Below are 15,181 nucleotides of genomic sequence, written 5' to 3'. Positions count from 1 at the left end.
CCGCCTAATACGAATATATATTCAGATCGCCTGAAATATACATGAGTAGTATGAACAGTTATCAGACTTTTTTTGTTTTTGCAGGTAAAATATGCCTTGTCATATTGTTGGAATTATCATGAGGATGTTCAGAGAAAACGCACACAATTTGTGAGAGCTGAAGTTAGAATTGTAAGTAAATAAGCATATGTGACAACTAAATATTTTTAAGTTACATTATCAGCAACAAGCAATGCTAACGAGAAAGTGCTGACGAATTTAGGTAACAGTAGTTTACCGATGTTCGAATCTCAGAAATCGATTCAGAAGACAAATCAAGTTTATAAAGTAGCTGAATGTAGAAGGACAATATATTTGCATAAAAAAATGAGCATGCCATTAATTATATCCTTCTATAATTTCCAATATTCTAGAAAATGCAAACAAACCCTTTCGTAATAATAACATGCGCTACTTATTTAAGGTTCTACCAACACTGTAGAAATTTGATTTACTTGAAGCTGAGACTTATTTTCTCCTGTCCACTACGCCAACTGACAAGATGAAGAACATTACTAAAGTGCTGACGTTTGGTTAATTGTAATTTCGTAGCATTTCAGGAAATTACAGTCCAATGGATATCCACTCTTAAAATATTTATGTTTGTCTCTTCTGTGATGATAGTTACGAAGGCAAGACAGACCAATCCTACATTCCGTCGTTCTCGTCGTCTTATGTCGTCTTATCGATGTCGTTCAGTCTGTGGTTAATGGTTTGATCAGACACCAATAACTACGTTAAACCTTCATCGAATTTTACGACACTGGGACGGAATCTTCCCCATGACAGTATCCAGAGCTAAATTTGAAATATTTTGCTTCACTTTTCCACATTTTATTGATAAATTGTTCTGTTTTGCAGTAAACATGTAATTATAGTCTTGGGTGAAAGCTTTCAAAACATCAGTAACTTTTTCAAACCTACATGCAATGTTTACGAAATTTTGATAGAAACTTTATCTTCCACAGCTAAGGTAAGAAACTGTTTCGTTTTGTTTTTATTCTTGCGTATTCAACTTATAGATTGACAATATTTTTCCAGTTTACATTAATATACAGCTGGGGTTAAAGTTTTTGGACATCAATTACTTCATCAAACTTTCATTGAATTTTACACAAACTTCGTCATTGCCAAGAGACTGAGATTTAAAGCCAAATTTTCTTTTTTTTCTTTTTCTTTTTCCGTATTTTAGCATATAAATTTTGGTTAAAGTGTTTCAAACTTTAATAGAATTTCCAAACCTTCATGGAATTTTACGAAACATGGACAGAATCTTCGTCATGGTCAGACAGAAGATACCATTTGAAGCCAAATGTTGGTAATATTTTTTTTACCGAGAAATAGACTTATTCTTTTCTTCATGTTTCTATTTTTCCAATTTGTTTTACTGTTTTATTGTATGTATGACTTTTGATTGTTCCTTTGGTTTCCTTTTTTAATGATGATGGACGTATTTTTGTGCAGCCAACATACCATTCTACACAGGCAGCAGTAATCTCAGACGAGACAGGGATCCGTGGAACACTTAACGAATTTTTATCTGTCTTTTAATAGTTTTGATAACCAAATATCAATTATTCATTAGTTATTTCATAGAATATGTACTTTTCTGCTAAAGATTCATCTTCCCGCACTTTCATTCAAATAAAAAAAGCATGCCATTTTAGTGTGGACAATTTAAAAAGTATCTATAAATTTCTATCATACAGTTATGATAAGTTAAAGGCGCTTAATAATGTATGAAAACGAAAGTTTTATTAATTGCATGTTATTAAGAAATATAGAATGCAAGTGCGGGAAGATGAATCTTTAGCAGAAAAGTACATATTCTATGAAATAACTAATGAATAATTGGTATTTGGTGCTATTAGACAGAACATTTCGAAATTTTGTTTGTTTGGGGTTTTTTTTGGGTTTTTATATAGTGTTCATATAAGAGTTCTTACATTTATATATTTGTTAGCAAAATACAAGCGCTAACTATTTTTTTTGTTTAAGGTTTTCGTTTTTATTTTTTTAAATTTTTTTCGCATCATTAGAAATGAAAAAAATATGTTGTTCATGGCTGCTCTGTTTTTTTTTTCTCACTGAGATTCAAGGTTATTTATTAATTATATTGCGATTAACTAATTTTGTTCAAATCAAAATCAAAATTAAATCAAAATATTTTATTATTCCAATCAGGGTCCCACAGGGGGCATTTACAATTAACAATTATGATAATATAAGCAACAAACATGAGACATTGTACAGTATATAACGTGACAGATATTATAATAGACAAATGAAAATAGCATCAATAACAAAAATACATTAAAAGTACTCTTGAGTACTTTTTTTATTATTTTTTTTATTATTATTATTATTTCTATGTCCAGCAGTGCACCTCGTGTTCACATCAGCACAATTATCGTTTAAGATTTATAAAATTAGGATATATAGTTTGTTCATCTGCTGGAGACACCAAGGGACTATGCTTATGGATATACTGTTGTAAACAAGAGCTGCAACAGCAATCTTCCTCGTGTCAAAAGCAGATGAACAGTAAAAAAATAACAATAAAGTTTGAACATACTTAAATTGTTATCTATAAAGATGGAAATTTGTTCATCTGCAGGAGACACCAAGGGACGGTGCTCTAGATATACTGTTGATTGCGATAGGCAATAACAGCAATCCTCCCCGTGTCAGAAGAAGATGAACAAAATAAATAGAGAAACTGAATCCGGTCAATTAACAAATACATTTTTTTTTAAATAACAACAATTGCTAATTATGTGAAACATGTTATATAAATCTGCTATTTGCAGTGTTTAACCAGGAATATACACAACTCTTTAAATACAGTCGAGTTCTCACAAGACAGCAGCCATAGCAATTTCTCTTGGGAATTTAAGTTAATGAAATTGGGACATGATTCCGAAATAATGTGATATAAATGGTGTCTGTCTTCGTTATATTTTGTGCAATAAAAGAGAAAATGAACTTCATCTTCAATATTACCAGAGTTACACTACTGACATAGTTTCAGTTGTGGAGTACCCTAGTATCGTCCTATTTCAATCTGCAAATGGTGAGATGATATTTAGATACTATTCGTAACCATAATTATTCTTAAATTTGATATAAGTGCGGAGCTTCCCTTCTGAATTCTTGGTCAGTTGATCCTTCCAAATTTTTATACACGTCTCTTTCAATATTTTCCTGATTGAATTTTTTTGAAATATTTTTCCAATCATTTAGGTTTGCAAACCAAGGAAGATAATTGTTGGAGAGAGCCATACCATGACGATTTATGCTGAGAAAATAAAGTTTTTGAATGCTGGTATGCATCTTGTAATAAAGGAAATGAGTCTAAATTTTCCAGTCTAAGCCAATAATTAAAAATAGATTTGACTAAGTCAAAGTACAGTGGAAACCGACCAAGTTCAGATAAGGCTGCGAAAATTTGTGTTTTTTTTGTGCACACCCAGAATAAATTTACAAAATTTACTGTACTGATCATATTCCATTAAGATATATTCGAAATATTGTATTTAAATATTTTATCATACAATTACAACTGAAAAAGCACACCTGAAAATTTGCATAAGATAGTAGTGCAAAAGGTACGTTGAAGCTCTAAAAATACGCAGGCTTTAAAATTCTAACTAGTGCGGGTATAATAAAACAAATATTTGAGCCTACCTCTTGATCTTAAAACTGCTTATATGGTTTTCTTCTCTGTTTTTAACTAAGATCCTCATGGTGGTTGTGACGTTGGCCAAACCCAAAGTCCACGGTCCTCAAATTATATGTCTTTTAACTATTTTTATTTGAATTAGTTGCAATTGTTAAATCCAGATAGCCATGCGTTTTCAATATAAGGGAAAAAAGGCAGTACTCCCAAATTTGAGCAAGTGTTAAGAAAAATTTGCAACTTTTTAAAATCAATCGATCAGGTTTTTAATGATATTAAACTAATTCAAGTAAAACTCTAATTTTTAAAAATAAATATTATCTAGTAGATATTTAAATTTCCTATCCGAGTATTACGTCTTCCTAGGAAATAATCAAGGAAGTTAAATATAACTGGTTCTATTAAAAGTAACGGGAATACTTCCTATTTAAATACCTGGAAGTTATTATCTATACCCGAATCGAGCTTATAGGACACTGGGACTAAGCTAGTATCCATACATTAGCTGACTGCCAATTACTTACCATTATTTATACTAAGAATTCAGTCTTTTTTTCGGGGGGAAAACGCTTTTTAATTGCTGTGTTTTGTTTACAGTAACCGAAAAGAGTTTAAAAGATGAATAAAATGCTCATATTTTTACTGCTAGGCCGTTTTGATGTTAAGTTCGTAAGCCATTATATTCTACAGTTAAAATTTAGTAAAGTCAACCTTTCTACTTTTTAATCAAAGACATTGTCTGAATTTATTACTTATGAGAAGAAGGTAGCTTAACGTCTATGAGACGCCATCTTTAAAGGACTTGATTCATGAAGTAATGATATATATCCATTACATTGCAATTCAAAGATCGACGAGCTTGTTGTATTTCATTGAAATTAACGGAACCAGTATCGAATATACATCGATGCCTATCCTCGTCACTTTGTTATATCGAAAATTTCTAAATTTATTTAATCAAAATATTATATTAACTGGTATGTTGAAGTCGTTTCCTTTCTTAAGATAGTAAATACATTTGAAATTAAACATACTCACTACAGTTATAAGAACCTGCTCTGCGATGTATTTTTATAGGCTGTCCCTCCTGTTCATCAACGGAAAGTTTCTATACTAAGATCTACATGATTAGAGGCAGATATATTTGTCTCTCTCGTATTCTTGATTTTGAAATAAATTATGATGTGGAATTAATATTTTGGAAGAATCTTAGGTAATAATATTATTATTACTCACGCCTATTTCGTAAATGAAATGTTGTCTTTTAATACCGGTTTCAACTTTCATCAGATACGCCGAAGACACAAAATGTGAATGGCGAAGTAAATAAAACTTCGAAGAGCATCAAAAACGAAAATTGCAAAAACAGGAAGGTCACTATTTTGCAAGGTGAACTTTGCCTAAGAAAATTGTGCCATGAATTTTAAAACACCTTCACAATTTACAGTAAGAATGAAAAACATAAATCAGAACCACTGGCTACTATGTAAACTGTAATTTTACAGACCGAGAGTCCAACAACAGCGTCACCTATACAGTTTATATAATACCGATGTCAAAATGGGAATTATTTATACAATTCAGGATTGGGGGTTAAAGTCCTTATGTGTTTCAAAATGTAACGGTTCCTGTTTTGTATTTTAAACTGCTAGTGTGATACAAAAATTACAAGATGTTGAATTTAATTTGATGCACGATATGTGCATTACGAAAAACAATATTTTCGTCAGTGGTGCTCGAAATCGATAACCTCATTTATTTGGTGATTTAGATTGACAATAGTTTTGTAACACAAAAATTGCTTTAGTTACAAATATTTATAAATATATATATGACTTTGTATAAAGCTAATTTCCACAAAACAACAAACAAACTAATCTTTGCAAATCATTCAACGGATCGATTATCGATAAAACCTTATATAAAGTGTGGAGTCGGGTTATAGTCTTGATCCTTACCCGGAAGCGAAACAAAGGTTTCCAACAAAGGCGATAATTTAATTACTTTCTTTTTTGTGTACTCGTTACTGTTTATACGAAGCAATTTACATTTTCCAGTTGGATCTGTGTATCTAGATTACTTATAAATATACACATGTATATGACTTTTTAAAATACGCACATGGTGCATCAAACATTTTGTGTTTCTTTTAAGACTACTCCTGCTGATGGATGGATTATTGCTCTCTCTCTCTCTCTCTCTCTCTCTCTCTCTCTCTCTCTCTCTCTCCACATATAGAGACACAAATACATAAGAAAATATAAACAGATTGGAACAAATACAATGAAGAGCTGCACGGTACGCTTACAAAAGATATCACAATACTAGCAATGTATCTGATATTTTACATGACTTAAATTGGCCAACTTTTCAAAATTTCAAAAACAAGACTACAAATGTTTCATTAAATTTTATACCAGGACATTGTCATACTATCGCAAGACACACTAACTAAAAGCCAGTTGAAAACAAGATTAACTTATCAACAAATCTACATACAACTTCAATGTAACAAAGACTGTTTCAAATTCTCATTCTTTTTCCAAAGATTAGAATAAAATCCCACCAGAAATTTCCAACAAAACTTCTATTGAAAGTTTAAGGATGCACTCCCTTATGAAATGCTCATTGAAACGTTTTGCACCTTACCTAAAAATGCTTATCATAAAAACAAATATGAATAAAACAATTTTTGCTAAAACTAAAATTGCTTAAAATTTGTAAAATATAAAACGATGTTTTTTAAATATTGAAGTATGCATTTTAAGATACCTCATACAGACATGAGCCGGAAAGAAATCTTTTAAAAATTGTCGAGTACTCGTAACAAAAGAAGATTATGAGAACCCGGTAGTAATGCAAGCACGGTATCAATTGACATATAATGACATATTAGCTCTGATTCCTTTTCCGGGTTTCGCTATACGTTTTGTTCTTTTGGGTTATACCTGCTCTTCAAAATTTGTGTTAGGCTATGGATTTTAATGCATTTGGCCTTGCGCTTCAATAAAGAAAAATAAATTGTCGAAGTTGGTATCGGATGTAGTAAAATAGATGAAAATCAAGACAATATAAGTTTGCAAAAACTTGTTAAATTCTCGTTTTAATGCACAGCACTGCCTTGTTGATATTGTAATCATTTTGTGTGTCCTTACATAGGATTTATTGGTCTTCAACATTTAAAATTCTTGTAACGATCATTCTGAGAAATACACTTTCGAAACATGTGTATAGTGAAACCAATTAATTTTAGTAACTTGTAACTCTGTAGTATCCAATGAACGGTCATATTCATACAGCGTATCAACTGAAAATCATAAACACCATTGACTGGTATTTTTTTACTCATTAATGGAGATCGAAGTAAAATTTGAAATATCCAATTTGTCATTAATCACCAGCTATCCTGCTCAGAACACATGTTTCGGAAGTGTAAACACAAATAATTACACCATTACAAACACAATTCCATTTTAATATTCTTGTCATGGTTAGAAAATACATAAAATAACACCATTACAAACTCAATCCCAATTTTGTATTCTATTTTTTAGAAATTTACCTGCGATAAAATAAACGTCACAGAATTACGTCACTTTTTGTGGCGTTGATACATTCGTGTGACGCACAGTTTATAATTCTATAGTGGTATCCTGGTGTACTGTCGTAAATTCATGGGAGGTGTCCGTTGTTATTCTGTGGTTTACATGTTGTAATGTACTATTATATTATGTATTTATGTATTTCTCTGTCCTGACTGTTCTTGCGTTTATTTGTACTGTATTCCTGTCACTTAATGTTGTCATTTTAGCGGTCATATAAGAGGAAGTTTGGCTAGCCATAAAATCAGGTTCAACCCACCATTTTTTTCATAAAATGTCCTGTACCAAGTCAGGAATATGGCAGTTGTTATCAAATAGTCTGTTTCTATGTATGTTGGCATTTGTTTTTGTAGCAGTTCAGTGTTTCTGTTGTTCCGTTGTTTTCCCCTTATAGTTGATGTGTTTCCCTCGGTTTTGGTTTGTGACCCGGATTTGTTTTCGCTTAATCGATTTATGACTATTGAACGGCGGTATACTACTGTTGCCTTTATTGTTCATAAGGGTAGAATTAAAGAAAAGATATAGTATAAAAAAAACGGCTATTGAGTGAAAGCACATCATGTCCATGTAATAAAACTCATCAATATACCTTTTCATGAAGTAAAAACTCATGAACAATATCAGGTTCGTCCACAAAATCACACTAATGCCGCTCGGACCAAAAGAGAACTGAAAACAAAAAATTCAAAAACATTTTGTTATTAGTTAAAGAGAGGCGCCAGATATCAAAGTGATATTTAAATTTATAAGTCGAAAACAAACTGACAATGCCATAGCAAAAAACGAAAAAAGACAAAAAGACAAACAACAATACACAAAACACAGCATAGAAAACTAAAAACTGAGATCAAAAGAATAGTAACCCTGTTGTTATATCAAACAACCAAACTCACTATATTGTGTACAAAAGAGCATAGCATTTTGATGATTTCAATTTCTGTGTATTTTTATAAAAATGAGTATGGTTCTTACCAATGTAACATTAGTTTAATATGGTTATATAATATAAAGATGCATCTTCAATTAAACGAAATATTTACGGAAAAAAATACACATATTATTCTATTCCGAGAAACAAAATGCATTTAATGACACATATGTACCAAAACCAACTGTTCGTAAAGGATTTTATCATAATATTACATGTAAAAGCCCATGACGTTAAGCGCGGTGAATAGCACTTGTTAATGTTTTCTTTGGACTGTACGTGACGTTTGGCACGGTGGAAATCAATTCTACACTTTTCCCCAGATTGAACATACCGTTTTGCGCGGTAAATATCAATTTTTAATATTTATTTGCGCTGAATACGCTGTTTTATTCAAACCCAATTCATATAATAAAATCTACTGAAATAATACTAAAATGTAATAAAAAGTCAACGAGAAATAAAACAATCCGCTAATTTACCAAAAATAATTGAATAAAAATGTATTAACAAAAAATACCGAACTCTAAGGTAAATTAAAAAAAAGGAAAATACCATAACACCTGACAAGTCAACAGGTATATTATTTTCTATAATAAAGAAGATGTAGCATGATTGCCATTGATAAAGGTTTAACTACACAAAAAAAAACGTAAAATATCGTTTCATCTCAGCCTCTAGTAAGTGTTCTACTACTAATTTTTCAGTACTTTCAACGAGTTCCTTAACTAATTTCAAAGAACTTATCATTAATTTTTGAAATAAAACATATGAAAATAGTGGAACTAACCATTTTTGGAGTGTAAAATAATCTTTTGATGTTTCAGATGAATTACATGCTTTTGATGGTTCTTTTGATTCGGTTGACAGTTTTCACTTTTCCACTCTTTCTACTACACTTCCACACAATCTTATCAAACAAAAGGTTTCCTATTTAATCAAATGTTCGTTTGATAAATCTGATTGTGAATTCATTTTCTTCAACTCGAATAAATTTTTTTCTCCATTGAGAAAGGTAAATATGCTAGATATACTTACTGGGTGTGTGATGAGATTTTTAAAGCCGTAAATTTTCTCCTTGACGACATCTATGTTCGTTTCGGCAATAAAGTGTATCGACAAGTTGTAAATTTCCCTTGGGCACCAGTTGTGTCCCTTTAATAGCAGAAGTGTTCCTGTACTGAATGAATCACAGTTTATGGCCAAACTCAGTAAAGATCCGTCTAAATTCCATTTAATTGATAAATTCAACAACACTTTCGTTAAATAATCAAGAATCATAAATATACTGCAAACATTTACCCAATGGAACTTACTTTAAATAAATCAAATATTAACAGCAATAACTGTCCTTTCCTAGAATTAGATATTTCAGGTTTACACCAGTACTCTACACAAAAATGTACGACAAAAGAGATGATTTTTCTTTTCCTATTGTTAATTTATCTTTTTTTGACGGTGATGTTCCTTTGGCACTGTCTTACGGTGTTTATATATCCCAACTCGTTCGCTATGTCCGTGTTTGTAGTGACGTTTTGGATTTCAATGAGCGTAATATCACTATTACAGGTAAATTAATAAGTCAGGGATTTCGTTACCACCAATTACTTAAAACCTATACTATATTCTTTGGGTTTGCAAGTTTGGCTGTACCTGTAGAAAACTGATTTTAAACGGAATAGCTCATCCTAAATTTTACGGTGATGTTGTTTACCAAGACCGGAAATGTAGATACGATCCGGGTAAACTTATCAATCCTTTAAATAAACTTATTCTAAAAGTTTTCCAAACCAACTCTGTAATTAAATCTTTGAATATTGTTTTATTCAATGGTATAAATGTTGATTTTGTTATCAGTAAATTAAAACCATACTAAACATTATTGTTATACACATGTGCACTTTCACGGTACCACAATCTGTTGATACCTATATTTTGGCATTGCACAAGGTCATGTTTTTCTCTGATTGTTAATGACGTCTTTACACTAAATCCATTGGATGTTGCATATATATTCATTGTTGAAGGCCGTGCGGTTGCCTATTATTGCTTACATCCAATTCATTTGACCTTTGATGGACAGTTGTCTCATTGGCAATCATACCACTCCTCCTTATTTTTATAAAGTACAAATATGGGAACAATAACAGGTCAGCCTACTGAATAGTAAACGTTAAGAGGCTTACGGCATGGCACAATGTGAGATACAATTCAATGGAAAAAACAACGGCCTGGCTTATACAGTATACTACAAACAATAAACGAAAAATCTATGGGAGACAGCGTCCCAGAACAACCACTGTAATGCATGATGCTCGTTTTTGAATGGTATGCAAATAATGGAACGGGGTTATAAATGTTTGTTAACGCTTGTCAGTCCCCTTTAACTGGAACACTGTAAACTCATTTGAAAAAAGATTGACTCATCAGATCAGTCCTGAACACAAAAACAAAAAGACAATGAACAAAGTTCCATTAAATATTAATCACAATTACTGATTTAAACAAAATAAATGTTCTAACTGTAGAAATAAAGCATTTCAAAATTCCAGATTAACAGACAGCTAAAGAGTTGGACAGGTACATATTATTAATGAAGAAAAAGAGAACAGAAAACAAAAGTGCAAGTGTTTGAGAAGATGACCGAAGTAAAATATGCAACATATACAGCGATATAAGAGGAAATTGCAGAATATTACCAGAACATCTTAAACGCGAGAATAATAGGGAAAGAAAATGAAGTCACAGCCCCTTTTCGGAAGATAATGTTTTAAAAAAAGGAAAAAAAGGGAAGAGAAAGAAAAGATTTATATTCTAATATCTTATTGTCAGCTCTTTTTATGACGCAAAAGGACACTGAAGGTGTTAATGTAAATAAAATGCCCACTTGGGTCGAGAAATTTATCATATGGTTGACCTTGTTGAATGAAGTGCAAGGTGCAATATTGTATTCCTTTAGGAAAATACATGTGTATGTATAATGAAAAGCTGCGAAAGTTTCCTTTAATTATTCAAGATTATTTAAAATCAAAATTCTAAAACGCTCTGTTTTTGGTTAGTTTAAACAGAGAAACTCAGAGAACAGCACCCTTTCCAGTTTTAAATATTTTTCTCTGGTATTACTGTGTGGATTGGATATGTTCATCATTGGACATATTTGCTTTAAAAAATAATATGTGGAATTTAATCATTATTGGTGGAAAACATTATCAGTTGACAATCTGTTTTTGAAATGTATTTAAACTATTGGATTTATCAAACTGTACTTTGATGTAAATAGTGTTCATTGGACAAACTTGTATTATAAAGAATCAACAAACTATACAGTAAATAGAGCAATATAGATTGTTATGTAATATATCTGAATGTGAGTTTGTCTTTTCTTTATTTAAAAAATAAAATTAATTGTTTGGGAACACTCTTTTCTGTGAAGCATTATCAAGTCAGTCGTAACAGAAATTGGGGGCTCGTGTAGCATTTACAAATGAAAATGAACGCTTGTTTGAAAGATGGTGCAGAAGTTAAAAAAATAGTGATACAAATAAGAGAATTTAAGACAGTTTATTATAATTGCGGAGCTTAAAAACTGCATTCATATTGATATTCAAGTCAATCTTGATGAGCATAAAATTGACAAATTTGCGGAAGTGGCATCTACAGCCGATGATTATGCTTCATAAGTTTCAAGTGAAAGGCAAACATACAAATAAACTTAATAAAGAAGCCAACCATAACGTTGTTGTAGTTGATAGTAAATTTGTCACAGACGCCAACAAAAAAGTATTTGAAGTTGATAGCACATACAGTATACAGTATACACTTTCTCGATAAGTAAAATATAAATACAAGGGTAAATACAATGAAAACAACACTAATAAAACCTCTTGCGTCAAAATCGCAGCACTGGACCTACCTGCGCCGGGAACGCCCGAAGCCAAAAACCCGATTGCTGAATGTATATATACAGAATCACATCAAGAGGCATATGACCAGAAGGAACATAATAGTACGCAGACAAATAACTGTAAAGTAAATTAAAAAGATACACAACTCAAGCATCTAGGATCTATAACTGAAGACCACCTTGTGTTATTTATGAAGTAGACTCTGAATATTTATCTATTAGGATACCCTGTAGACGAGAAATTGAAATTTGTTCATCAGGGTTTTGGACCACACAAATAAAGATTATTACTTTTGAGTTTAGGTCATGAAGCACCTTGTCGGGTTAGCACACGCCCAGTAGTCATCCCTTCTGTGCTGACATGAATTATCATTGATATGGTCATAATTATAAATTTATTGTTAACAAAGCTTTGAATTTTTCGAAATACTAACGATGTTCCACCTCGGGAAGATATCACTTTAGCTGTATTTAGCAAAACCTCTCGTAATTAGGGTTCCTCGATGCTTTTCAACTTCATACTTATTTGGTCTTTTTTAACTTTTTTTATTGGAGCGTCCCTAATGAGTCTTTTGTAGGCGACACGTGCGTCTGGCATACAAAATTTTAAGCCTGGTATCTATCATGAGATTAGTATTAACGAGTCAATAAAGTTTCTCAGTATACTTTCAGTTAGCCAAAATTAAAACATGATGTTGCTGAATACTGTAGATCTTTCACGTGTGCCAAATATTTAGAAAACCTAACCAGAAAATTACTTTTGCCGCGCGTCATACAATATCATCAATTTAAGAACAATTTAGCAGAGTATTTATAGACTATGTAAGCCCATTAACAAAGAAACAGTATGGCAATGACTTTATGCTAACTATAATGTGTGATTCAATCAGATATATTGATGATATACCTTTTGGGAATATCATAGCTACTAGTATTTGTAAAACACTGGTCACATTGTTTACTTAAGATGGACGTTCTTAGACTATGCAGTCTGATCAAGGTTCAAATTTTATGCCAGGAATTTTTCAACTAGTTATTAAGCAGATAGGTATTAAGCAATATAAGTCGAGTGCATATAATCCTGATTCTAAAGATAAAATAAAAAGGTTTCTTCTTTTGTTATATTGTATGGGCTAATCAAAACTTTTGAAAGAACAGCGGTAAGACGATACCAAGATAATAAATTTGTTAACTGATATATCTGAATTTAAAAAATCAGTTTATAAAGCCTCTGAAATTGCCAAAGAAAACTTAAGTAAAACTCAAGGTGAAATGAAAGTTTGGTATGATAAGTCTGCTAGAGAAAGAAGATTTCAACCAGGAGAAAAGGTAATGTTATTTTTACCGATACCTGGTAATGCACTGCAAGCTATGTACTGTGGGTCACACACCTTTGACAGTGATGTGAATTCTGTTTTAAATACTTATTTGGCAATGCAAAGAAAAAGGGTGTATCATACCAAAAGGATCATTCCCTATTATGAGAAAGAAAATAAATGTCAAATTAAACCAGTTTGTAAATTGTAAAGCTGTTGATTTGTTTTCTGACACACACAATAAAAAAAATCTAATGTGTATTAAGATGTTAAATGAAGGTAATGCTGAACCTGGGAATCAATGAAAAAAGAAATTGATTATATGATTGAGCAAAAAGTAAAATAACAAAAAATAACGAACTCCAAGGAAAATTTAAAACGGAAAGTGGTAGTGAATGGGGCTCCCTTTGTCTATTACTCATACAGATTAGTTACACATTTGAGGAAAATGAACACTTTTACAAAACCAGATTTTTATCCCATATCTAGTATTGATGATGGCATTGAAAAAATAGGGAAGGCTACATTTGTATATACACTTGTCTTTTTGATAGGTAATTAGTAAATTCGTATAAAAGAGTTATGACAGATTGGGCAAAAATGTGTGTCTGTTTTTATTACGCTAATGGTTTTTACCAATATAAAATAATGTGTATGGGAAGGAAAAATTCTGCTTTTACATTCCAAAGATCCTAGTTATTTGTCAGGTTCGTGTTGCTCAGTCTTTAGTTCCTATGTAATAGTTTGCGGACTTGTTTGTCATTTCATCGTCTTTCGTTTTAAGTTAAGGCGTTGTCAATTTCTCTTCCAGTTTTGAATGTTCTCTTGGTATCTTCAGCCTCTTCTTTTATTAAATTCTCAAAGATTTAAATGGTTGTTCAGGCTACCTTGATGATATCATTATTTACAATAATACTTGATACTTAGGGAACAACATATATCAAATACTTACTCATTCAGGCCATGGCATTTCTGAATTTCAAATGTCCATCATGCAAAAAGTAGAAGTAATTGCTGATTTCAAGTTTCCCTGTAAGAAGAAGAAACTAATGAGTTGAAAGGAATGTCCGGATAGTTCATTTTTTTCTAACGATTCGATCAATGAGAAAGTGCATTTAAGAAAGTTAAAGCTATTTTAATGTCTTCACCTGTTCTAGTTGCACCAGACTTTAACCGACAGTTAAAACTTGCAATCGATGCAAGGGATGCTGCCATTGGTTCAGTACTCTTACAACATACTGAGGATATGTTTAGTTTTACAAACATTTGACTTAGAAATAATACACATTCTAAGTCAGGTTTCATTGCTGATGCTCTTTCAAGGTTATTTCAACTGAATATTGTAGTATTAAAACGTTTCTTTGTAATCAATCTTTTTCTTTTAAGGAGGATTGTGATATATACTAGTACATGTTTATGTATGATTATATATATTGTATTTTTATTAATCATTTGATCGATATTAGTTTTAAATTGGTCACGCTCCACCGATTGCCTACATGTCAGATGTCAAGTAGTGTTGACAAAAAATATTATGATAGAACAATGCAAAGATGCAGCAGTTTCTGAGAGTTTTTAATTCACGTCATATCAAAACTTAGAACTGTTTTATAACTACTGGAGTTATCAAACTGTACTTTGAGATTTACATTTTTCATTGGACAAACTTGGATTATAAACTCGAAAATGTATTTTTGACTACCTTAAATCAAC

The 15,181-nt window shown here is 31.5% G+C and overlaps 1 protein-coding gene and 1 long non-coding RNA gene across 7 annotated transcripts in view; one reads left to right on the top strand and one right to left on the bottom strand.

Moving 5' to 3' along the window:
• The window catches only part of LOC127698405 (zinc finger protein 878-like), a 50,893-nt gene extending 41,021 nt beyond the window's left edge, over window positions 1–9,872 (bottom strand). Inside the window, exon 1 of the mRNA XM_052201869.1 lies at window positions 3,727–9,872. Coding sequence (XP_052057829.1) covers window positions 3,727–3,785 — 59 coding nt within the window. The 5' untranslated portion in view covers window positions 3,786–9,872. The remainder of the gene's footprint in view (window positions 1–3,726) is intronic.
• The window catches only part of LOC127698422 (uncharacterized), a 73,742-nt gene extending 62,078 nt beyond the window's left edge, over window positions 1–11,664 (top strand). For 4 of the 6 annotated variants that reach the window (XR_007980816.1, XR_007980818.1, XR_007980820.1 and 1 more), the window contains 3 exons: window positions 85–171; window positions 3,283–3,364; window positions 10,801–11,664. This is a non-coding gene — a long non-coding RNA (uncharacterized LOC127698422). Of the gene's footprint in view, window positions 1–84; window positions 172–2,849; window positions 3,113–3,282; window positions 3,365–10,800 lie in introns of all 6 variants that reach the window. The other 2 variants (XR_007980821.1, XR_007980819.1) reach the window with 2 other exon arrangements.
• The last annotated feature ends 3,517 nt before the right edge of the window (window positions 11,665–15,181 follow it).

The sequence above is a fragment of the Mytilus californianus genome, unplaced genomic scaffold, assembly GCF_021869535.1.
Source record: "Mytilus californianus isolate M0D057914Y unplaced genomic scaffold, xbMytCali1.0.p SCAF_4, whole genome shotgun sequence".
Taxonomy (NCBI): Eukaryota; Metazoa; Mollusca; class Bivalvia; order Mytilida; family Mytilidae; genus Mytilus; species Mytilus californianus.
The sequence above is the reverse complement of the archived record's forward strand: the minus strand, read 5'-3'. Positions and strand labels throughout refer to the sequence as shown.